The sequence below is a fragment of the Apiotrichum porosum genome (assembly GCF_003942205.1).
Source record: "Apiotrichum porosum strain DSM 27194 chromosome Unknown scaffold_8, whole genome shotgun sequence".
NCBI lineage: Eukaryota > Fungi > Basidiomycota > Tremellomycetes > Trichosporonales > Trichosporonaceae > Apiotrichum > Apiotrichum porosum.
In genome coordinates, this window is record NW_021167115.1 from 1,047,449 (window position 1) to 1,071,850 (window position 24,402).

General features: G+C 60.7%; 4 protein-coding genes across 4 annotated transcripts; all 4 read right to left on the reverse strand.

Moving 5' to 3' along the window:
- Positions 1-2,089: 2,089 nt before the first annotated feature.
- EHS24_009156 (uncharacterized protein) lies at positions 2,090-5,706 on the reverse strand (the record flags this gene model as incomplete). The annotated part of the gene is made up of 3 exons (XM_028624449.1): positions 2,090-4,924; positions 4,976-5,205; positions 5,247-5,706. The coding sequence occupies 3 exons, from the start codon at positions 5,704-5,706 to the stop codon at positions 2,090-2,092; spliced, it is 3,525 nt and encodes a 1,174-aa protein (XP_028475521.1).
- Positions 5,707-13,664: 7,958 nt separating this feature from the next.
- On the reverse strand, positions 13,665-14,259 carry EHS24_009157 (uncharacterized protein; the record flags this gene model as incomplete). Its single annotated transcript, XM_028624450.1, has 3 exons — positions 13,665-13,834; positions 13,894-13,992; positions 14,127-14,259. 3 exons carry the CDS (start codon positions 14,257-14,259, stop codon positions 13,665-13,667), a joined length of 402 nt encoding a protein of 133 aa, XP_028475522.1.
- A 290-nt stretch (positions 14,260-14,549) lies between these two features.
- On the reverse strand, positions 14,550-14,858 carry EHS24_009158 (uncharacterized protein; the record flags this gene model as incomplete). Its single annotated transcript, XM_028624451.1, has 1 exon — positions 14,550-14,858. One exon carries the CDS (start codon positions 14,856-14,858, stop codon positions 14,550-14,552), a length of 309 nt encoding a protein of 102 aa, XP_028475523.1.
- A 4,280-nt stretch (positions 14,859-19,138) lies between these two features.
- EHS24_009159 (uncharacterized protein) lies at positions 19,139-21,675 on the reverse strand (the record flags this gene model as incomplete). The annotated part of the gene is made up of 2 exons (XM_028624452.1): positions 19,139-20,488; positions 20,539-21,675. The coding sequence occupies 2 exons, from the start codon at positions 21,673-21,675 to the stop codon at positions 19,139-19,141; spliced, it is 2,487 nt and encodes an 828-aa protein (XP_028475524.1).
- Between the last annotated feature and the right edge of the window lie 2,727 nt (positions 21,676-24,402).

The window sequence follows — 24,402 nt, forward strand, 5'->3', positions numbered from 1 at the left end:
GGCCCACTTTCGCTGTCGTCGCTGTCGCCGTCGATGCACTGGGAAGCAATGTTATGTACACGGCGTCCGCTTGCTAGCCGCCGTGACCCTAGTAAGTAGTCTACAAGCTACAGGCCTACTCGACTCCAGACTCCACTATGCAGCTCCATCGTGCTCGGTACGATCGGTACTTTTAGCGCCATGTGCAGTCTCGTAGCGCTGAGCGAGTACGACATTCACGAGATGCGGCATGCCGTAGATCTCGGAGTGGATCTGGGAAGGCAGACTAAGCAAGTTGCCCGCTACCCGCTGCCCGCTCACACCCCATACCGACGGGCTTTCGGATAGCTGAGCAATTGCCGTCGTGGGGGTGACTACTGTTCCCGACCCCGATGTGGCCTGTGAGCTGGCGGATACGATTGTTGGACTCTGGTGCAGTTTTAAGCCCTTGGACGGTTGGTCACTGGCAGAGTAGAAATCTCTCAACAGAGGAGGTGTATGCAGCTGCCTATATACATGTATACACATGGAGAGGAGAAGGCCCGGGTACGGCAAAGGACACTAGGGCGCAGTGGAAGCAGCAGAAAACGCATCCCCTCTATCCCCCGCCATGATATGGGTGTGCCAAAGTGGAATGGCACAGATCATTTACGTAATATCAGCAGGCGGCCATTGTTTTATCATGCCTCATTAGGAGAGAGCAGGCGGCTCGAATAGAAGGAGCAGAGAGGCTCATTAGGAGAGAGCAGAGGAGGCTCATTAGGAGAGAGCAGAGGAGGCTCGAATAGAAGGAGCAGAGAGGCTCATTAGGAGAGAGCAGAGGAGGCTCGAATAGAAGGAGCAGAGAGGCTCATTAGGAGAGAGCAGAGGAGGCTCATTAGGAGGAGGAGCCGTCTTTTTTGTTGTGCGGCTGGTAACTGCTATGGCTGTGACCGTTTCCAATTTTGTTTTTTAATCGAACGCCGCCAAGTCCCGCGAGGGTTGCTTCCTGACAGCTGGCAATTAGTGTCGATGGGAACCGCGGCAGAGGCAAACGGTAGAGACTGGCTGGTTTTGTGGACACAGCGCGTTTGCACTTCCAATCGGCGCTAGGACGGGACAGAGGGGAAGTTGGACACCCCATTGGAATGCAGACTTGCATCTAGCTCTGATTTCCGCTGAGTTCCGTCGTCAACGATCCGTCGACGTTCGGGTCGTCGGTAGTCTGCGAGGGAGAGGAACGCATGGGAAAGGGCGCGATCAACTTGACGACCCACCCGCGAGACCCCACTAGGCAAATGCGACCGCGGGGATGCCGGGAGGAGCGAGGCTCCCCTCTCCCACAGGGGCAAAGGCAGTCGCCCACACATTCACCCGCTCCTCCGCGATGGCACCAATGGTGCAACGTTCCCCTCACACCTCATCACCATCCAACAGGCACGCTGCCTGATTCAGATTACAAGAGAGCCTGCGCGCGGATGCCCACATGCCATATGCCCAGAGCACCCGTCGATAACCGTTGGGCGGTTGGTGTGCGTGATGTACTGTACCCTCTTGCCGCCCCCTCCTCTGCGGTGTGAATGCTCCTATTGTATCTCGCCTGCTCCACTGTGAACCCATGGGGCCCAATTAGCCTCGTCCCTTTTGTCAGATCAGTCAACGGCGAGACGGGTGGGGTGAAAGTGGAGTACAGTGGCAGTAGCAGTTGTTGTCGCCGTAGCGTTTTTGTACACCCCTCTGCTCCTCGCCGTCGCGCTCTCGCTCTGCTCGCCATGCTCTGTTGGCTCTGGGGCACATTGTACAGTGTCACATGCGGCGCTAGATGCATCGCACTATGGAGCGGCATTGCGCCGTGATGAACATGTGGTGGGGGAGTGAGGCTCGTGAATGCTGTCGAGCTATGATGGCATGGGGGGTGCGGGGTGCGGAAACGTGGTGGTGGGTGGTGTACACAGGCAATGTCTGTTACCTCCGCGAGAGAGAGAAGAGAGACACAAGAGACGGGGGTCCGCTGGACGACAAGACCGGTGAGCTGTGGCGTCAGCTAAAGGAAGTCGTCGGAACACGCTTTGCCAACGTACAGTTTTGAGTGAGGACTCGGTTGTTGATGGATGGCGTGCCGTGGGGGAACTCATTGTTTTGTATTATACGGAATTCTAAACATTGGGTTGATCTCCATCTGCGTGTACTGTGGGCCTTCAGCCCACGCGTCGAGACCGGGGAGGAGCGTGTCGATGCTGGGGAGCATCTGGTTCTCGCCCGGCGCAGAAGGGTGCGGCATGCCCGAGTGGTGGTGAGCGTGCGGCGCTCCTGGCAGTTCAGCCTGGCGGTAGCGCGGGTCGAGGTGGAGCTGTTGGTGCTGAGAGACGGACCGGCCAGCGCGGCGGCCTAGTGACAGCGACGAGTCGGACGCGGACGCGACAGTCGCCTGACGCGCGAGCTGGGAGGCCAACTGCGACTCGAGCGAGGCAGTCGAGTGCGTCATGAGCGACGTGGTCGAGTGTGGCTGCATGTTGGGGTGGCGGTGTGCCGACGCCATCGAAGGTGCGCGGCGCGACGGGTCGCCCCAGTGTTCGCCACGGCGAGACGCCTGGTCGCTGTCCACGGTGCCGACTGACAACAGACTGCGGCTCTGGAGCGAGGTGCGCCCAATGCTGCTGTGGTCGTCGTCCTCGGCCGTCTTGCGAGCCTTGTTGCGGCCGCTCTCGCTGCCGTACGCCTCGAGATGGGTACCGTAAGGCGAGACGCCGCTGGTGTGCGAGCGTGCAGACGCCACAGACGCGGCCGACTTGGCGGCATGCGAGCTCGGGTACCCTCGCAAGTTGCCAGACGACTGCTTTGCGGCAAGGGAAGCGGGCGGAGGCTCTGAAAACTCAATCTCACCGGCACCATTGCTCTTGCTGTTCTGGGCAAGCAGCTGCGAACGCTTTTGCAGCACTGCACGCGCACGCTCCTTCTGGGCACGCTCGGCAGCCTCGCGCTTGGCCAACGCAAGCTCGCGGGCCTCGCGCTCGGCCTCCTTCTTGGCCTTCTTCGGGTCAAGCGTGATCTGCGGAATGGGCTGGAGCGCACGCTCGTCGGCATAGTGGCCAGACTGGGTGCGCTTGAGCGACGATGAAGAAGAGGTCGGGTGTGCGTAACCGGTTTCGTCGACTGGCGCGAGGGCCGAAGACGAGTCGTTCTTGTCGCCGCCGCCAAAGACCGAGCTGAGACCCCACTTCTTCTTCTTGCCCGACAGTGCGAGCTTGGACTGCTGGGCCATCGGGGGTGCACGCGGCTGCTGGTGCGACTGGTGCGTCTGAGGGTGCTGCATCTGAGCAACCGCACCGGTCAACGCCATGGTCGACTGCGCCGCCACACGCGGAGTCGAAGGGCCCGAAGGAGCTGGGGTCAAGTTGGGAGTCGACTGAGTGACCTGCCGCAACGCCTGCTGCTGGTATGCCTGCTGTTGCTGCTGGCGGACATAGGCAGCGACGTGTGGGTTTGGCACTTGATGCTGTTGTTGCTGCTGATGCGGCTGCTGCTGCGACGGGACACGCTGGAGGTTGGTTGCCGAAAGCGCATGTGGGTTGAAGCCCGGGTTGGACGAGTTGGCCGAACCGACGGTGGAGCCGTCGTAGTGGTTCGACACCGACACAGTCGCGGAGGGACGACGGCTTGCGCTGAGAGCCTGCTCGTCGGCCCAGCGGCGCTGACCATAACTGGCGAGGTCCTCGGTGGGGAGGTCGAGCTCGCGGAGCTGATGCACGAGCGGAGACGAGCCATAATTCCCGGAGCCCTCGCGGTGCATGGGCGGCGGGCGGTGGTACATGATCTGTGGCGGCGGATGGCCGTTCTGCACCGGGGCACTGTCCGGGGTCTGGATCTCGACTGGTGGTGGAAGGGCGCGCATGTCTCCAGTGGGATAGACCGGGGGTGGTGGGCGTGCCTCGACATGGTGAGCGTGGGGCTGAGGGGTTGGCTGGGGCACTGGGCGGGCCGCGGCATTGATGTCGGTCTGTACTGGGCGGGGTTGCGCCTGCTGGTTCGGAACAGGCTGGCCCTGGGCGAACGGGATGCGAGGAAGTGGGGGAACGTGTTGGAGGTGGGGGAGAGTCTCGTGGAAGTATGCGTGGTCCATGCACTGCGCCGAGGTCATGCGGTACTTTGGGTTGTAGCGCATCAGCCCTCCGATGCAGTCAATGAGGGACTGGGGTGTGTGGGCAGGGAAGAGGCTGCGGAAGTTGACTGGCTTGCTTTTGGGGAAGCTGAAGCCGACGTTCTTTGCCAGTTTGACGCCACTCGTCCACACGCCGCCGCCGACAGCACGACCACGTTCGTCATAACCATAGTCGGTGCTTGGGTCTCCCAGAGTGTCGCAGATGCGGTACACTTGGTCAATCTCGCTCACACCAGGGAAAAGAGGCTTCAAATTAACCATTTCCGCGAGAATAGTGCCCAGGGCCCACATGTCCACGGGAGCGCCATACTCGGTCGATCGCAATAGCACTTCCGGCGCGCGGTACCATCTAGTGGAAACGTATTCCGTGTAAGGGGGCTTTGACGCAATTGCTCTTGCGAGACCGAAATCGGCCAGCTTGACAATGACCTGGACGTCCTTTTCGATCTTGCCGCTCATGAGCTGAATGTCATCGGTCTGTCCAGAGGCACGACGGGCGTTAATCTCGTTGAGAGCCGAGGTTGACAGGTAGTCGCACAATCCGGTGGTGGTGACCAGAAGGTTCTCTGGCTTCATGTCACGGTGGAAATAGCCGTACTGGTGGATGTGGTACAGGCCGCTCACGACCTGGTGGAAGCAGCTGGCGATAAGCCCTGCTGCCAGTGGCCTGCCCTTGCGCGACTTTGTGAGCTGGTAGAGATTGCCCTCCATGCACTCAAAGACAAAGTAGAGCTCGCGCGACCGTGGCGAGATGAACGCATCGTACAGAGGAATGACGGCAGGGTGCGAAGGGATCGAACGGAGAGACTGGGCGGTTGTCAGCGACGGCCTTTGTTGGGTGGCAACAGGAGCACTCACGACCAGCTCGCCCAAGTTGCGTGCTTGACGCCATCCACCTTCCCAGACACGCTTCATGCGTTTCAAGGCGACGAGACGCTTGCCAGACCATTCTGGTCGAGCGCCGGCCCCGCACTGCATGGCTGAGAGTAGCACATCTTGCTTGAGAGGCGAGCGCCAGTCACAGAGCCATACTGTGCCAAACGATCCGTCGCCTAGGACCTTGAGGTCGGTGTAGGAACGCTCTGCGGCTAGACACGAGTCAGCGTCTGTCTGTAGAATCTAAACTTACTTGGGTCTTCCACACCGACTCGACCATCGTCTTCTGGTGGTGTGCCAATAAGTGGCTCACTTCCGCGATGTTGGTCGCTGTCTCGGCGGACGCTGTAGGGATCACTGTACGCGTCACTAGAGCGGCGGCCCGTAGGATCAGGGGACCCGATGGCAAGGTTGTTCATACCCAGCACATTGCGCTGTGCAGACGAGTGGTGGTGGAGGGAAGAAGGGTGGTTGTGCGAGTGGACCAGTGGTGGGGTTGGGAGGTAGCTAGTCGACGCTGGCGAGTAGTAGTCCATGTGCACAGGCGAAGGATGCTTGTTGTTGGATGACGGCGCGGACATGGCGCCCGCGACGGGCGGCGCCGCTGCGGGTTGCGAAGGCCCAGGATGAGCGTGCTGCTGGTACTGGGCCTGCGGGAGGTGACCATAGTCTGGCTGTTGTGCCATTGCCGGGCCAGATGGGGAGGGGACCATGGCTGAGAGGGAAGGCGCCGACGGCGATCGACGCAAAGGGAGGAAGGGGAGAGGGAGAAGACGGGCTGGTCTCGTTCTCTACCAAGGTTGGTAGTGGACACCGGGGACGCTGGACTCGCAACGCCGAGTGCGTCGCGTGCAGAAGGAGATTGGCACAGGCGTGGACGGTACGACCAACGGCCTAGGCCCGGGACAAGAGTAAGCGGCGGCGGCGGCGGCGATGGACGCAGGTGAGCCAGTCGTCGTCGCCGCCGAGGGAGGATGACTGCAAGTGGGCGAACGTGGATCAGTGGTGGGGGTGCATGTCGCGGCAGGTGCGACCGGCTGTGTAGCGCTGCTGCGCGGTTGGAAACGGCGGCGGCGGGGAGAGTGTCGGTGGTGGTGGTGACGAGGAGGATGAGGAGGATGAGGGAGGGAGCTAGCTTAGGCGGAAATGTTGAAACAAGAGGAAGACGGGTGTGGGTGGAGGGCGTGTGTGTGTGTGTGTTATGCGTGTGTGCGCCTAAGGGGGGGTGTGGTGGGTGCGTAGTGTCTTGTCGGAAGAGTGTAACGTCTTGTTACTAGTCCAGGACGCAACAGTCGAGAGGTGGTGTCGAGCACAGTCCAAACGCGGGTGGGTCTGTGCGTCTGTTGCAGCGCGTGCTTGTGCACTCACACGCGAATGTTGTGGGGGAAGGGGGGGAGAGGGGGGGGGGGGGGGTTGTTGCTCAACCGACGGCGATCAACACTGGCGGCGGGAGAGGTGCTGGCAAGTAAGTGAGGGTGGTTGTGGGGATGGCAAGTGTCCAAAGTTGCCAGCGGCGATGTTGCAAGCGTGCAAAGGTCGAACGGGACTGGGGTGTGTGGGTGGGTGGCGGAGAGAGAGGGGGTAGAGTGATGAGGAAGGGGATGGATGAATGCTGAGGTGCCAGGGGAGGACGAAGGGGACGAAGGGGGGTAGAAGTGGTGTGCGTTTGTGAGTAAACGTCGAACAGAGAGAGAGAGAGGAAGATGGTCTGGACGGGGGTGTGTGTGGTCTCAGATCTCACTAATGGACAGACATTGGGTTCAACTACAAACCCCTGCGGCTACGGCCTGGGCTGGCTCTTGGGCTCTCTCTCCGTGTGTCCTGGCTGGGGGGGGGGGGCCTCCTCGCTGGAACGCTGGAACGCTGGCTGGATCTGGTGCTGGCTGTGCGTGCGTGCATGCGCGCGCGCGCGCGAGTCGTGACCGACAGAGGAAGCACAGTCCCACAGGCCACAGGCCACAGGTACCGCTCACTCGTTCTGCCAAAAAGGTCCATCATCCTCCATCATCCCTCTCTCCCCTCCTCCCTCTCCCTCCCTCTCCCCCGTCTCTCTGTCTCTCTCCCGCCAGAACCCGCCCGCGCATGCTCTGGCTGTCTCTCTCTCTTTGTCGTTTTAGTGCGTGCGCCTCGTTTGGTACCTCGTTTTGACGCTGCCCTGTGTGCCATTGCCGGCCTGGTCTTAACCCTAAACATCCCACCGACCACCGAGACCCACCAGAGCGAGCGATCGAGAGACACCCACGCTCTCTCTCTCTCGCTCTCTCCGTCTCACTCAAACTCTGTCCTTGTCCCTCGCGCTGTCTCCCCCCCCTCCCCACCCACCACCCCGGGAAACCCCATCTCACCCTCCTTTACATATACAGTTTTCTGTAAAGTTCACTCGCAGGGCATGCAAGCGGGGCGCCAGGCGCAGCAACGTTCGGTGGGGGCGCCGCTTCATGGCGTGTGGTGGTGGATCATCCACCACCACTCGTCTCTCGCTCTCTCTCCCTCGTTTCTGATCACGGCACGGGCCACCACACTCATATATGCCACTCATTGCCACTCTTGCCTGGGCTCTCTCAATCGAATGACTACCCCCAGTATGTGCACAAGAAGAAAGGACAAAAACCCGCCCTCACATGAGACATTACACCACGCCATGCATGCAAAAGCGCAGCATGTTGCTCTTATTGCTCACCATTCTTTGGACCTGGACATGCATCCGAGAGCGTGTGCTCACGTCCACACCGTTCTTCTGCTCTGCCTTTTGCTTCCCTGGGCGGGCAGCGGGTCCCTGGCCATAATCACACCTCGCTCTGATCACCCCCCCCCCCTCCCCCTGTCGGCCTTTGCCGCGCGGACTGGGTGGCCACTGGCCTCTCTGTACCACCACTCTCTTTGTGGCCTCTTTGCTCCTCTTCGTCCTCGTCTCTTTCCCTTTCGTGACCCACGCGTCTCTCACGTACCTCGATTTCCGCAACGCCTCATGCCCGTGCCCCCGCGCATAAAGGCGGTCGGCGTCCACAGCCACCAAACTCTCGCCGTTCGGTGACCCTGGAGAGGCCGCCCGCCATGAACATCTAGGTTAACCCCTTGACATTCTCGCGCATCCCCGAGTTCGCCTCGGTTCATACCGACCTCTCGGGATCCCAAGCCACCCACTTGGGCCACTACCCAAGCTAGTCCACACCTCTCTCTCCCCTCCACCTTTTTTTTCTCTTTTCTGTTTTTTTTTAAGCGCATGCCGCAGTCCCAAAAATAATCTTTCGGCGGTCTCTCCCCGCGTAAGCCTCTTGCGGGCCGCAAGGCCACCTGCGCCGTCCAATGTCCCCGTACCGCCTCTGGACCCGGTACGAGCCCGTGCACGCGCAGACCCAGAGACCCAGAGACCCAGAGAACGGGTTCGCAGTCCAGCCTAATCAAGCCTTACGGCCTGGAGGCGTTGGTCCGTTGGTCGTCGTCGTTGTCGGTCGCGTCTACGCCTCACTGCCTCTCGTCACCCACTTTTTGTCCGAGGGAGACACACAGGCCCCCACACCACCCGCAGACGCCAGACGCCTTTTGTGCCGCGGCGTCTGCTCACGGCGAAACAGCCGATAATCAGAGACACAGAGGAGACCTGGACCCGCGACGTCAGGTCGCGACACACAGCCGAGACCATCGCCGGTCGCTGATGGCGTCACCGCCCCCCGGGGCGGGCGGGCTTCACCGCCATGTGGCAAGGGGGAAGGGAGGGGGGACAGAGGGGATTGTGGGTGGTGCAGGCGACGCGGATTTCCGGCGTCCGGGGACGTGTTGACGATGTGCTTTTGCGTTCCTATGTGTACTGCAAAAGTGCTGGCATTGCAGTGCTAGGTGGGTCTGTAGATCGAGATCTTGGATGGCTGCGACGGCTACATGGCCTCGACAACCGCCCTCGAACGAGATCTGCGTCCCGAGCTGCAGCTGCGCGAACTGCGAGAACTGCGAAGCTAAGAGCCAGGAGGTGAGAGGCTAGGGTCGACCGGGATGACGTCCGCAGTCTGCCCGCACCCTGCGCCTACCCGGGTAAACAGCAGCACCTGGCTGCGTACGGCATAGGCGCTCAGATGTGTCTGGTGGCGACTGCCATGGGCCTTGACGGCATGCGCCGTGCGACAGGTGTACAAGGCGCTTGCTTGGCCCATGTATTCTCGTGCCGCCGCACCTTATACTTTGGCTCAATCTTCAATCTCAATCTCAATCTCAGTGTCGTCCGCAGGGCGCCAGCGCCAGCGCCTCGGTTCCCCGGCGTACCACCGCGTACGCGACGGCGCCGAGCTTATGGTCTCAGCCTCGGTCTGGCCATTTGCGGTCCACCGAGCTATTCGTGTCTGCGTTTGTGGACAATGTAGCCCAGGTGTTGCGGCATGCCGACACTTTTATCCCGAGATACGGTGTTGCCTAGATTTCGCCCGTAGCCCCGGAGATCGGGAGAGGGGTCCGTAGCCATGCGGGCAACAATGTGCTGCACACGGTAGCGATGGTGGCTAGTCTAGCCTGACAGTGGACGCAGCAGCAGCAGCTCGCAGGTAGCTAGATCGGGTCGTCGTAAAGCGTGATGCCGGCCTCACACGCACCAACGCAACACGCACAGTCCAATGTCCCAGTTCCTGCGCTTCCCGAACACGCGCGCCAAATGCTGCCGCTGGCCGCTTGGATACACTTCAAACGCCGCGCGACGCCACTAACACTTTAAACGGCCATTCATAAAGGTACAGAGTTCATCGCGACGTACATTTGCAGCTGTGCGAGCATCCCGTCCAAGCCGTCTGCAACCGGACTGAAAGTGGGCCTCTACGGCCTCTACTCCACACTCTACTACTCCTCTCCCTCCTCCACTCGCTCTGGGTTCAGCTGTTGGAGCCTCCCCCTTCCCGTGCATGTCGACCAGCGCCGGCCCGCCTGCGGCCCGGTTGGAGCCCTTGGCACCACGCGCGCGCTCGCCTGTAGAGCGTATCGAGACATTTTTACATTATTCCGTCCTGTTTAGCATCGTGATAGTCTGGGTTGGGGGATCGCACGATCTGCAATCGCGGATCGGAGCGTGCGCGTACGCCAAAGTGTGCGCTAGCTGCGCTAGTTGTGTTTGTGCGTGTGTCGTGGGGGGATGGAAATGTGGCGATCGCCTCCATCCACGCGGGTCAGGCCAGGCGTACATACGCGTCATCCCCCGGCTACTCGACCGACAGACGTTGTGTGTTCGTGGTGCATGTGTCGCCTGTGCTGTCGGCATCGACAGGGGACGCAGGGGTGGGATGAGGCAGTGGGCAGGATCGACAGCGCAGCAGCTGCGGGTATGTACAGATACCCTCCTCCTCCCCTCCCAACAACCCTGACGTTGCCGTCACCCACCGACTCGCATCCTGTTTTTGCCAGTCACGACCAGGCCCGAGATCTCGCGCACCCTCCACACACAGCAGCAGCAGTCAAGGTGTGGCCAAGTGGCAGCGTGGCGCGGCGGCGCGAAAACGACGTTCCCGGTGCCAGAGACCCGACGACGAGGGCTGCGGGGACCTGGTCAAGGCCAAATCGAGTGCGAGTGCGTGAGGAGAAGGGACAATTGCGCGGCATGCACAGATCACAGAGTCGTTCCGTGAGCATGTGCGCGCGGGAGACAACGCGGTCGCGAGGTACGATGCAGAAGTGCGAAGTGCGCTTCGGCCTGTTCCTCGAACGCTCAACCTCGACCCCGGTTCCACCCCAGCAAGGCAGCGACAGTGCAATGCGACGCGAGGGGAAGCAGAGAGGGGCAGCGGGGGGTGTGAGTACCACACCCGTGCCACATCGTTAGCATCCACAAACTCTGTTCTCGGCGTGGCATGTGCCCGCCGCTGCCCGCAGGTGCCCGCGACTGGGTTGCTGTGCGGCTTGCGCGGAGAGACGTCCCCTTCGCCCTTCGGGAAGGCAAACTTGGACACCAGATGATCCTCCCACGCAACCGACGGCGCCAACATTCATATGCGCGATGCACATCGCGCCCGCGTGGCGGAATATTGGGCCTTGCGGAACGCTGTCGGGTCCCCATTCGCGTCCCGTTTCTGGGTTTTCGCTCCCCTGCTATTTCACAAGTTCACAGGATCACAGACTGCGCACATTGGTCGTCTGCTGGACCACACGACCACTGCCACGACGCTTGCGAGGTCGCCACAAGATTAGAATGGGTGCCACGCGACAAAGATAATTGCTCTTGTGGCCCTCAACGGACGCCCGGCGTGGGCTCTGACGGCACACCCACCCGTCCATCCCACCAGAACCCACATTATCCACATTGCTTTCGGCACCAGCGCCACAGTACTGTAGTACAGTACACGAATGACCCAGGGCTGCGATCAAAAGCCTGACGTGGCGGATGTCTTATTTCCGGTTCCTTAGCCTAACGTTGTATTGGCATGTTGGCGCCGCCTCCCTGCGTCTCTTTACATTTGGGCAGGCTCTGCATCTTCGTTGCCTGCAATGGCTTTTGGGGACATGTGTGGCGGGCAGCTGAATGGTACCACCCCCACACCATCTCTTACTCGGGTGAGACTGCTGATGATGTACTTTTTTAAAAGCCTCGTGGGCCCAGGTACAGTTGACCCGATAAAATGTGTAAAAATACATTACCCAAAGTGAGATGAATTCAATCAATCAAGCCTAAATGGCTTTCATGAGCGGTCGTCATATGCGACGTAGATGAAGAGTGGCCGGAGCGGTCGACGGGAACGCCGTGGCAGAGGACGCAAGGGACGATCTGGAACACCTGCAGCTGCAGCGGCCAGAGCAAGGTCCCACAGGCCCACACAAAGTAGTGACTGACTGAGATCGCTAGACAAGTAGTCCATTTGCGTACCTACCAAGGGAACGGGTCCCGAGGTGCACCGCTGGCCCCACCGGTTGTGCTTTGTGCGCCGGCTTTCCCGCGGCGCTGCTGCTGCAGGGCAAGCCAGTGGGCCAGTGTGTCCCACTTGTCCCGACCCCATCAAAGGGTTCAAAGACTGAACTGGGATCACGCGCTCCATCGGAACATCGGAGCTTCGGAGCCTTGGAGCCATCGCGATCGCGAATGCGTATCGAGTTTGTGTCAATACAAAGGGGAGCTCCGAGGTCGAGACTGAACATCGCGGCTCGCGAAAAGGGAACGGTACAGTAATAAATAGATCGCTACGAAAAAAAAAACACAGTTGGAGCTGGGGCTGGAGCTTGTCTGATGACGTGGCATGGCATGCGTCGAGGCAGTGCGTACCAGATCTATAGGACGATCCAGACTCTGGAAAAATTGTCGCGAGGACGAGGACCGAAGCGACAAGATGGACAGCATATTGGTGTTTTTTTTGTGGGCTCCAATGAAGCGCCGTTTCGTCGTTTGACCTCCACCCCCGCTGGCCTTGTTGGACAGAATGTGGCGTTCCACGGCGGTCCCCAGCCCCAGCACCCATTCCGCTCGTCCCCAACTGCTGTACAGGCTTTGCTTGCTGCTGTTCCCTTTTACCCCTTGCGTGCCCCGCACCTCCGACGCCGTCGGACAGGTGCGAGGAGAACACGGCCATGGAGAGACGTAGACCATGAGCGCAATGACTGGTCGGCCCCCGGTGACCCACAACAAGAGCTAGTAGTGGCCCATGTCCGAGTGTGCTGCCCCTGAGGGAATGGGGGTCCGGCATTGCTGGCGGCGGGGCGTCGCCGAGGCAGCGCGCTCAGGGGGGGAAAAGCTATGACGGTACAGTACAGTAGAGAACCCTATACTGTGCCCGTCCACTCCGCGCTAAGTGATCAATGAGGCGTCCCCGTCCACTTTCCAGTGTCCTAGAATGCGCAGCGCCGTCGAATGGCAGAAACTGCCTCGCTTCACTCGGCGAGTCCGTGGACACCAGTTTTGGGTATTCGCCAAGACATTGAAACGCGTGTTCCCCCCAGAGAACCCTTACCTTGGACTCCCAATGCCCCCCCAAGCTGGTTGGTGGCTTTTGGGGAGCGGGATACACGCCGTCGGCCTGCGTTCATGCGCAGTCGAGATGACTGAACGATTGGCCAGTGGGGATAAGTGAGCGAGCCAGGGGGAGGGGGTGGGTCCAGGGACTCGCTGGTTCGGTTTCGTCTTCGGCTGACGTGGTCGTCGTCACTGCCGCCAGCGGCTGTCAGGACAAGACCGGGCTCCTGTGGCACGATCTACAGCAGGTTCGAGCGGTGGCGGCGTCGCGACGCCGTTGTTTCGTGTTCTCTGTGGCCCATCATTGTCCTGGTCGTCCATCTCCACAGCTACCGCCCGGTCATCTCTCTCTCGCTCTCTCTCTCTCGTCCATGAAATGTCAGCAGGGACATGACTTTCATGTCTCGTCCAACGCATGGCTTGCCTCACCTACTCCATCCACCTCCTGAGCACGTCCCATTCTCGTCAGTCGCCACTGATCCTGTTCCGCACGCTCCCCCATACGACCGCCGCACAGTCCTCCTCAGGCCGCAGTCATGACCCCATTTAGAGGCCAGTGGTGACTCACCCCAACGAGCGGTCAACTGTCCTGTCATCGCAGTCACCGTGTATGCATGCCCCTTCCCCTCGATGCGTGGGCGTTGCCGCCGTCGACGTTGCGACCGCCACTCGCACAGCTTCGGGCCTCGTTACTATAACCATTACCGCCGCCCGACCACAAACACACTTTTGGCAAGGGGTCGCCGCTGGGCTCTGTTGCTACTACTGTTTCGGCGGCGGCGGGTTGTTGGCATACTGGTTGCCGTACGCACTTGCCTGGTTGCCATACGCGTTTGGTGGTGGCGGCGGCGGATACGCGGCCGCCTGCTGCGTCGCCATGCCTTGCTGGGGAACTTGAGGATCGTAGCCGTCGCCCTTCTTCATCTGCCACCCTGTTGGAAGAGCGTGGCGTCAGCTTGGTTTCACAGTACGCTGTAACCTCGTCACTCACGGCACACCGTGCAGAGCCAGATATGCTTCTTCGAGAAGGGAATAAGGGGGATCCAGCAGAGCTCAAACCAGGTGCGTGACGATGCGCCCACAACCGCGGCTGTGACTCGTTAGCTCCTTGTCTCGAGCTGATCCCGGCTAAGCAGCTTGTCGTGGCATTAACATGTTGGCCAGGCGCCACGACAACGTCCAGCTGTGGCCTGCACCTTATCCACTCGATCCTTGCATGCTCACTCACCGTTGTGGCAATGAGGACACATGCGACCGGGCTCTGGCGCATCCTGGTTAATCTGTTTGGACTGTCAGGAACAAGACTCTCGGCAGCAGTGGGTAATCGCGGCGTGGAATCGGCAACAGCAGGGGTCATGGTGGGTTATCGTCTTTCGGATAACGCGATATCGCCACGCGTAGAGTTGCTCCAAGAAGAAGGAACGGCGTGGAGCTAGATGGACGACGCCCCCCGACGGCTAAGAGCGGTAAATGGGTGTACGACGCCGTGCGGGTGGGAACATTTGGACGGATCTAACGCGTCCAATCGTCCCAGAAACGGCAACGGCCCCGACATGGCACCTAGCTCCTCTTGTTACTGCCGGAGGACCTGGCAGGAGAAACGAATGTCAAACCCCCTGGCGGGTGCTCTCGGAACGTTTCGTAGATCTATCCGGGGACGGGTGTCACCAGGATGGGCATGGGTAAAGGTTTGGTCGACAACATGGTACCCTGGTCGAAACTGGTCCGCCAGTCGATTTCCTGCTTCGAAGTGCAGTGGAAATCGGGATCCATGTTGGCTCCTGGGAAACGAATGAGGGAGTTGCCACTATAAGACGAAGCCCATCGCCCCCGGTTTGGAGTATGGGGACGGGGAGTAACGACACTGGACGTTCCGCCATCCCGTGATGCCGTGGTGGAGACAGCTTCCAGTTCAAACGGAATAAAGTGAAGCCGAGAGAACATCCGTGCAGGCATTTCGGGAGACTCGAGAGGTGGGCAGGTCGTGTTGGCGCAGGCGGAGTGGAACTGCCCAAGATGATGGTGAGCGGCAGCAGGTGGGATATGCCCATCGTGTCGGCCGCCACATTGCTCGCCAAGGTAGTTGCTGCGCGTCGAGGTGGGCACCGGTATCCTCACGTCGTCCCGAGAAATGGCAATTCTGTCTTGAAACCGTCGCGTAGAAGGTTGATGGATGGCCAGAACCCAACCACCTTGTTCCGGACCCAGACTGTTCCAGACCCAGAGCCATTTACGAGTCGCTTACCTTGGTGGGGAACCCGACTGTGGCGTCAGCACAAGTCTCGATCGTAGTGCGTAGACGAAAGGGGAGGAGAACAGGGATGCACGTCACAAGCCAGCAGAGAAGGACGGAACAATCGCCATGCCTGACATGAAGTGTACGGGCTGACCGTGAGTTGTCGTCCAGCCCACACTCCACCCAACGCAAGACGGACATGAAAAGCCCGGCAACTCCCACCGAAGATGCCAAAATGGGCTGCCACTAACACATGCCAGGAGGAGCAGGAGCAGGAGCAGCGGCACATCAGCCGGCTAGCGGCGAGATGCCCGAGATCCCACATCAAGTTCGAGATCGTGTGGTGTGGCGGCGGCCACACGGCCGGCTGGGTCAGATTGTGTGTTGAGACTGGAAGACGTGGCGCCGGGTTCCTGGCACACTGCGGTGGGGGCCAAAGTAGATACGACGCACGGGGCAGCGATCGAGAGAAGAGACTCAGAAGACACGGACCATGGGCTCACAGATCATGGGATCTGCGGTCTCGGTCTCGGTCTCGGCGTCTGTCTTTATCGAATCGCGCTGGGGTCTTGGTGGCGGCCGCGTCGGCGGCGGCGGCGGTGTGCCACACCGAGGTACCTGTGGTTCCAGGTCTAGGCTGGCATTCACTCATACCCCCATAGCCCCAGCTTGTGACACCGGCGCCGCCAGCCGCCAGCCGCCAGCCGCCACGCCACGACTCGGGCACAATTCGATGACGGCGCAGGCATGTTCGCTGCCTGGTGTGCCGCCGCCACCTGACGACCTCCGCAAGCGTGACTGTCCAGTGGGCCATGTCTGTGAAGGAAAGGATGGTGTGTGGCAGGAGGAAAGTGGACGGTGTTGCCTTGCCTCTCCACACGACATGCAGGCCACTCTGGCATCCCCCCCCCTCCCCCCCCCCCCCCCCCCCCCCCCCCCCCCCCCCCCCCCCAGCCTGCTCTCTCCGTGTCCATAGACGCCCAAGGAGAGAAGACGATCTGGGAAGTGGACGCAGAGTGCTGTGCAAGGGTGGAGGGGGGAGCGCCAAGACGCACTGCGCACGCACGGTGACCTCACCGTCGTTGGCCACGAGAACGGCGCGGTACGCCCACTGAATGCAAGTGTCGCTGGCAGGCCGAGGTATGTGCCTACCTCACTAGGCGGCCAGTGTCCGGCCGCCGCGTCCTCAGCTGACACCGGTGCACGCCCAAAGTCGCCCATGACGGCCAGTTGTGGGCGCACGCACGAACTTTGGACTGGGGGATGTGGCCTGCGGCTTGTAGGTGCCGTCCTCGCTCGAAGCTCAATACCCCATGGAGCTGCCGACTCGCCAGCACAGTCCACATCCCACAGTCTGCAGCCCCCTTCAAGGCAAGGGCGATCGTCCAAGGCTGGCTGATGTGAACGCCGCCGCTTGCGTCGTACACCAGCGCCAGTCCAGTGGACGCCACGAGGTCCATAATTGCTGCGCCAAGGGAACTGGTGCTAGCAGGAGGTTGGCACCTCGGCACCTCGGCAGCTGGACCAGCTCGCTTGTGTCTCGTCTCCCTGGCAAACCACACAACAATGCGAAAAGGCCAACGCGGCGGGGGTGTGGAGTGTCCGAATCGACCACTTACAGACGAGGGGAATGCCTGTCTGTCAGCGCAATCGTGGTACGCGTGAACGGGAAGGAGACCTACACGCCATGGTGTTGCAGACGGATGGGGGTTAAGAGATGGAAAGACGAGTGGAGAGGTGTGTGATGGCGACCAAGGTGTGACGGTGGCGAGAGCCAAGAATGTTGTTGCACGAGCCGCACCTGGGCTGACGTCACGAGAACGCCGGGCAAAGTCGCCGCGGGAGCTAATTTCGGTTGTGGGTTAAGAACGTTGCTGCGAATTAGTAGTTACGCTAGTTCGTATTGTTAGAAATGGGAAGTGTAATGGGATCGGCTGGGGGTATTCGAGCCCCCAGGCCCTGTGCATCGCGACATACTCCTCAGAGCCTCTTCGCATTCCGTGCATTCCGTGTCAGCTCCTTAACTCCTCTGTCACATACCAAGTTAATTCCTAAATGAGCAGTCTGGGCTGTCACTGCGGGAGCCGAAGAGCAGCTCATGGCCTCCTCTTTCCTTATTCCGCGATCCGCGAAATGTGGCGCTGAGCATTCAGAGATCCCCATCCCAAAAGGACTGCCCACATCCCCGTGTATTCCCCCAGATCCAGGCCAGGCGACCTCCCCCCTGCGTCGTGCTCGTTCTGCTGTGCCAAGATCATTTCTGGGTCTAGAACTTGGACCGCAGGTTATTGCAGTTGTGTTGCCACCCCTTCCCCCTTCTCCTTGCTCGTCGCAGTCGTGCACAGTACCACAATGTCGTAGGCACGGTGGCGATATTGCAGACGCAAGGGGATACGGGGCGGTGGAGTGCTGGGAGGTGGGGGAGGACTCCCGGAGCAGGAGATCCGGAGACGTCGTCGGCGATCGCGAGGCCAGCTTTCATTTGGCCAGCTTTCATGGGGTGTGTCTAATGACACAACGGGGGAAAGAAGCTATGAACCGACACAAGTGGGCAGCTGGAACAATTATGTTCACAGCCTAAGGGGATCGCGAGACTCACCTCCTGGTGTGTCGGTCTCTAGATCTCTGAGCGATCTGACCTTGAAAACCCCACAAGTTGGCTGCCATCGACGTTCGCCACCGGCCACCGGGGCCTGACGCTAATCGCACTTTCGCCACCGCCAGTGACAGTTGTGACTGGAATAGCTGGCGGACGGCTCGCCGAGTGGCGAGAGGAGAGGAATTGAAGAGGCAGGCAGCAGTGGAAGTGGCAGCGGTACAGTGGCAACTGGCGGTCGCAGCACTGGTGCACTGGATACCCGGGCTTGTTACCGCTTTCTCGTTGGCGACAACCGACTCGTCTCTGCCACAGGCATGACAAGGACTCGCCCTAGGTTCTGCTGATAGCTCATTTCCAGAATGTGAGTACTGATCTCGCCGAGGTGATGGTGATGTGGTGGCTAAGGCTAAAGTGTGTGTCCTCCGATTGCACCCATAGCGAATGGTCCATAGTGTGTTTCTCGCTGGCCCGAAATACACACTACTGTTTTTGCGCCGAAAACCATGCTGATGTGATTCGAACCTGGAACCCTTTTGATTTTGTGCTTGCCATCGACATCGACCCAGACGCACAGAGACCGCGGCAGTGGGCGACGTGACATGCGTGTGCTTCTTCTCTCTTGGGCATCGTCTCTTCCTGCAGCCTTGTGCAACTTGTCTGATATGCACATCGCAGTTGCCCCCACCTCCTTTAGCATTCATTCAGCGTTTTCTCACATCACCAACCCCACACGGCCACGCCCATATGCTCTCTCCACAGTGAGGACAGTGGTGGTACAGTGACCAAACAGCAGCCCACCCAGTTGTGCCATCCGTCGCAAACCCTCCTACCCAAGCCTTCTCTTTCGGGTACAAAATGTCCACATGCATAATCACACGCTACAACTCGCCCGCAGCGAGTGGATGTTCTGCTCTACCTACACCTTGTCTTCTGCTGCTTCTTCCTTCTTCCTTCTTCCTCTTCGCCGCCTCTCTCTCTCTGTCTCACACACACACATGTATATATGATTAACCTCTGTCTATAGCGGTTGGCACAAGCACACTGGCAAGTTCTCTCTCGCAATGACAAGATCGCTCCCTCCTCTCCTCTCCTCCCCTTCGTCCTCGTCCTCGTCGCCAGTCCACACCCGCGCGCCCACGACTATCCACCACCCACCTCTCTCACTCTATCCCGTCCTCCAGCCACCGCCTCGAACCAGCGTCGCCAGCCTGCGCACTGCGCTGCCGACCTGTGCGCTCGCCCGCTGCGGTGTTGTGGAGAAGGTGCACTGTGCCCCGCCGCTACGCCAGGAAGGCGGCAGAGGCCAGCGTCGAGAGTGGGGGAGGGAGGGGTTGGCGGAATGGCCGTGTTCGTCTGGGCATGTCCTCGCGCCAAGTGTCGGTGACTGCTGTCACGCACGGCCTAGGCCACAGCCTCGAACGAGGCGCCAACGTTGCGCGGGCGCTGGAGGGCGGCGCCAGTAGCAGTGGGCGCGGGCGGGAGCGAGGCGGGGACAGCGGCGGCCGCGGCGGCCATGGCCTCGTCGTAGTCGGGCTCAACAAAGTCGGCGAACAGGTCGGTAGCGGGCTGCATCATGAACGACGATGTGTCCAGCGTGGGCTGGGGGTATCCCGACGACGACGAGATGTTGCGGGGCACAGCGGAGAAGGGGACCGGGCCGTTGAAGTTGGTGCCGGTGTTGTTGACGTTGTTGTTGTTGTTGCCAAAGACATTGCCAAACCAGCCCGTGGGGCGGGGAGCAGCCGCGTCGCCGCCAAAGGCCTGGGTGGGCGCAACGCCACCGGCGCCGCCAGTGAGGCCGACCTGGTCGTTGCCGTCGTACTGGGGGTCGTAGTAGCCCTGGTCCTCATAGTCGCCCGTCGCCTGCTGGGCGCTCTGCCACTCGTTCAGAATCATGTTGCTGATCTCCGAGTCGCCCATGGGCATGTTCTCCAAGTCGTTCTCGAGGATGGTGGCGGGGACGCCCGAGCCGTTGAACGTGCCAGTGCCATAGTCGAGGTTGAGAGCGGCAGCCTTCTTGTCATCTGACGAGGGTTCGAGGAGACACCACATGGCGGCGAGGTCTTCCTCGGTCGTCTGCAGGCCAGTGGAGAAGGCAGGCGCCAACTGGCTGGGGAGCTGAACAGGCTCGAAAATGAACTCGTTGTTCGGCTGCTGCATCTGCTGGCCCTGTTGCTGCTGTCCAAACACATCCTGCAGGCCCTGCTGCTGAGACATGAGCTGCTGCTGCTGGTTGCTGTTGACGTTGGGGAGGGCGAACTCCATTGGCAGGTCGACGAGCTCTTGGCGCATCATGTAGTCTGGCAGAACGGGAACACCCATGGCCTGCTGCGGCTGCTGGGAGTTGTTGCCCATGAGGCCCTGATTGGCCATCTTGAAGTTGTTCCACGCAAACGTGCTGTTATCGAACGTCTGGTCGTCCTCGTTGATGACGAGTGGTGGAGCTTGGCTCCAGAAGTCGGGGTTGGTAGGAGGGAGAACGCCAACGGGGAGGGGAGCCTGGCCGGGAATCTGAGACGGGCCGGGCAACGAGGTGGTACGCGCCAGGCCGAGGTGGTGAGCTGCGTCGTTGTCCAGAGAGGGTGTGGTACCACGGCCACGACGGCGACGGCCACCAGCGCGAGAGGCGACGACCCGGGCTTCCTTGGCACGGCGCTTGTCCTCGCGGAGCTGGGCCTTCTCGGCACGCTGAGCGAGCTTCTCCTCCTTGCGAACAGGCTGGAACTTGTAGTTGGGGAACTTGACCTGGTGCTTTGAGGGTGTCAGTGAGAGTTTGGGATGGCACAAAAAAAGTAACTCACCTGGCGTTTGCGGTTCTCGGCCTCAGCCTCAAACTTTTGGCGTTCCGGGGCCGCCTCGGTGGCCCACAGCTTGGAGATGACGGTGCTGATGTCTGCCTGAGGGAGACTGCCGAGGCCGAACTTGCCGTTCTTGGAGAGCAGGGCGTCGGTGGCCTTTGCGCTCTTCTTGTCCTTCTTCTTGGGGTTGTCTGACCCAGAGCCGGAACCCGTGCCAGACTGACTGGTTGGGTCGACGACCTCGCCATTTGCGGCCGCCTTGGCTGCGCGCTTGGCCTTCAGATCCTCGATAGCCTTGTGTATCCTCTCCTCAAGCTCTGGGGAGACGTCGCCAGAGTTGATCTTCTTGAGCGTGAATGAGCGGTAGAGGATCCAAGCGTTTGGTGGACGGGGGATCTTCTTGGGCTTAATGTCAGGTTTGATGTCCTCGCTAGGCGTGGTGGCGGGTGGTGACGTCTTGGGGACAGACGGGACAGACGGGACAGACTGCGGTGTGGACCGTGACTGCGGGGTAGACTGGGACATGGGCATGGGGACGCCGTTGGTGTAGTCTTGGCCGAGGGGGTCGCCAACCTTTTGCTGCATAAAGTTGAAGCCTTGCTGCTGCTGCTGCTGCTGCTGCTGAGGTGGCCGGAAGTCGCCGTAGCCGACGGGGAAGGTGGGGAAGTAACCAATCTGCTGCGCTGCCGAGCTAGAAGGGCCAGGGGGGGATGTGGGAGACTCGGTGAGAGATGTGTCGTGGGAGGCCGAGTCCAGCGAAGGAGGTTGACTGCTGTCGTAGCCTTCCATCTTGCGCTTTGCCTGCGCTAATGCCGCCTGGTTGGCTTGCATCTGGTCAAGGTAGGTGGGCTGGTAGGGGGCCATGGGTGCGACGGGTACCATGAGTGGAGGGTTGGTGTACATGTTATTGTTGGCAGCGGCGTCAAAGGAGTAGACGGGTTTGCGGGTAGCGGCGCGACGCGAAGGCTCGCCGGCAAACATCATCTGCGAGTAGTCGGTAAAGGTCTGGTACGGCATGCCGGCGTTGGTGCCAGGGTTGATGTTGCCGGTGTTGGCGTCACGCGGGGCGGAGGCGAGGGACTGGGCACTGGCGTTGAGCTGTTGTGCCAGCATAGGAAGAGGTCCTCCTTGAGCATTCATGGTGTGATGTGGAGGAGGGGTGGGGAGGGAGGAGTGATGGAGAGAAAACAACGAGTTGCTAAAGTGTTGTTTGGCGTAGTGATGGGAGGTGGTGGCTCGTGCGCGCAAGCCGTGCGGACAGACGTCAACGGCTGCGGCGGCGGCGGCGGCGTCGACCCACGGAGAATCTGGCGCACAGAGGTCGCGGCGAGGCGGACGCGGGGTGTGGACGCGCGATCAGCTGTTCGGCGAGTACCAAGGCCTCAGTGGCACAGCTGGCAGAGACAAGATTGAGACAAGCCGGTGATGCGAGGGGTAAAGGAGGAGGCAGTGCCTTTGGGTGTAGCAGGTGTTTGGTGGTGAACGCAGTGTCCAGCACGGCGGCCGTGCGAGGTGGGAGTGGGAGGACGAGGAATGGAAAGTGTGGTGGTGGCGGCCGATGTTGCCGGCGTACTGGGGTGGGGTGGTGGTGGATGGGGGGTGACCAAGGGGGCAAGGAAGGGGGGCAAGTGTGTGCCACCTGTGCCTAACGAGGTGAGCAACTGACGGGGTAGCCACCACACGCTGCACGCAAAAAAAGGCGGCGCTCAAGTGTTGCTCACCAGTAGTAGATCCTATCTACCCAGACGTGGACAGCAGATGGTACCTGGTACCGATGGTCGAAGAGGCCAAGCGACTAAGGCTGTAGGCTGCAACGATCAAGGAGGGCCAAGATGGGGTGGGGGTGAGGACTGGGTGGAGGGTGGGGGTGGGGGGTGTGAGATGGTGTGTGTTGATTGATTGATGAGGGTGGGGGGGATGGTGTTTCCAAGAAGCGGTCACCGAGTGCACGTAATATGCAAGTTCTGGATGGAGGGGAGGGGGGGAGGTGACTGTTGGTGTTGGTGTTGCGAAGATCACACGAACAATCAGACGGGCGTGATGGTCAGAACGATGTGCGCACACCGACGAGGCTCTTGCTCTGCTCGCACGCGTGTAGGCTGTGGTTTCCATCAGCAATCGCACTTTCAAGAACGCCTCCTCAAAGAACACGCCGGGCAGCAGACGCCAGCAGACGCCAGCAACGCCGTCGACCGCAGATGCTCGACCAGTGTCGACGGTCGGACCTGACTGGGTGCGCGCACACATCACACACACGGACCCCCTGGCGACGTCGCGACGCCGACACACCAAGGGGAAGCAGGCAACTAGAGCAGAAGGAGGAGGAAGAGAGATATGCGCGCGCAAGAAGCACAAAAGACAACCTCGTCGTCCTCCACATGTGCTCGCACCCGGCGCAGTCCTCGTTCCGAGAGCAATGTCGCCGCGTCCAGTCTGCTGCCTGCATGCCTGTGTGCCCCTCGGCCTACTTCCTGCGCTGTTCCCGCGCACGAGCCGCCCGACTCACGGTGGCGATCTGGCGACGAGACGGTAAACAGAGTCGTGCGGGGTGTGTGTCGTTGCACGATGTTGAGCGGCGAACAATTAGGGGGGGCGTGCTGTGTCGTGGATGTGACGAGGAAGGGGTGGTGGGGGACTGCGCAGGGAGGGGGGGATGGGTCGGGTGATGCTTGTACGCCGCGATGCTGTGAGGAGGATGCTGTTGTGACTGGCGAGCGTACAGGCGAACGAGGGGGTGGGACAGATGGGATGGTGTACGAGGTGGATCTGAGTGTGGTCAAGGTGCGAAAGTCGGCCCGTTCGTCGGTTGGCGCGCGTGGGCGGGGGGGAAGGAAGGGAGGGGAGTGGGGGGACGGAGGGAAATGGGCACAGTCGGTTTCGGTGGGTGGTGGTTCGAAATGCGTTGTGTCCACTCTCTCGCTCTTTCTGTTTCTCTCTACCACTGCAGCCCTCGTGGACGTGTGCGTGGTCGAGTGCACAGAGACGAGGAGCTCCTGTTGCCACAGAGCCGTGCAAAAACAGGAAAGCAGCAGCTGCGTATGCTTGTGGGCCACACCATACTACCACCACCACTGCTTTGGCTGTCCAGTTCATGTGTCTCCTTCTGCCTGGGCACATCCTACTGCTCCGCCTACAATGCCACCGGCGGCCACCGACGAGCCTCCCACATTCCTGCACCTCCTGCATCTGCAGCCTACCTCGCAGGGCCCCTCTCGCCCGCCCAGAAGCGTTCCCTTTGCCACCCACCCACCCACCCACCCACAGCAGACTGGGCACGTTGCTACTCTTGTGTACGCCGACACACCCAGGTACCCAGCCAGGCCCCATGCTCTGGCCAGAGCCCTCCCGCGTAAAAAGCTTCCAAGCCCGCCGTGCCAAGCCCCGACCCCATATTCATCACGCTCGCAACTCTGTCTGCTAGAAGCGCTGCAGCAGGCCGTCTTGTGGCGTCTCTCCAAAAGTACCAGCAAAGACGTGCAGAGGCATGTCTCCTCTCTCTCACTCTGGGTCACTGATCACTGCTCTCTGCCCTTTGCGCGGCGCCCGTGCTGCCCGCCCCCCAGCCGTGGTGTTTCGCCGTCTGGCCGTCTGCATCCGTGAGCGACAGCGGCGCCACAGCGAGGTTTGCGTTCCTCTGGTGCAGCACTGGGTCTGGGATCCTTCAAGGTCTTGGCTGAACCCTACGGAATGTCGTCGCCCGCTGTCGCGGTACCGCCGGGCCGGTTGGGGCCAGAGAACGGACACAGGGTTGTGTCGAGGCATGGAGAGAGAGAGAGGCACCTTGTCGCTTCCCTCGGTCTGGGTCTCCTGTTCCATTGTGGTCTCGCTCAGTCGCCCTCGTCCCCGCCCGCCCGTACTCGTCTCTGT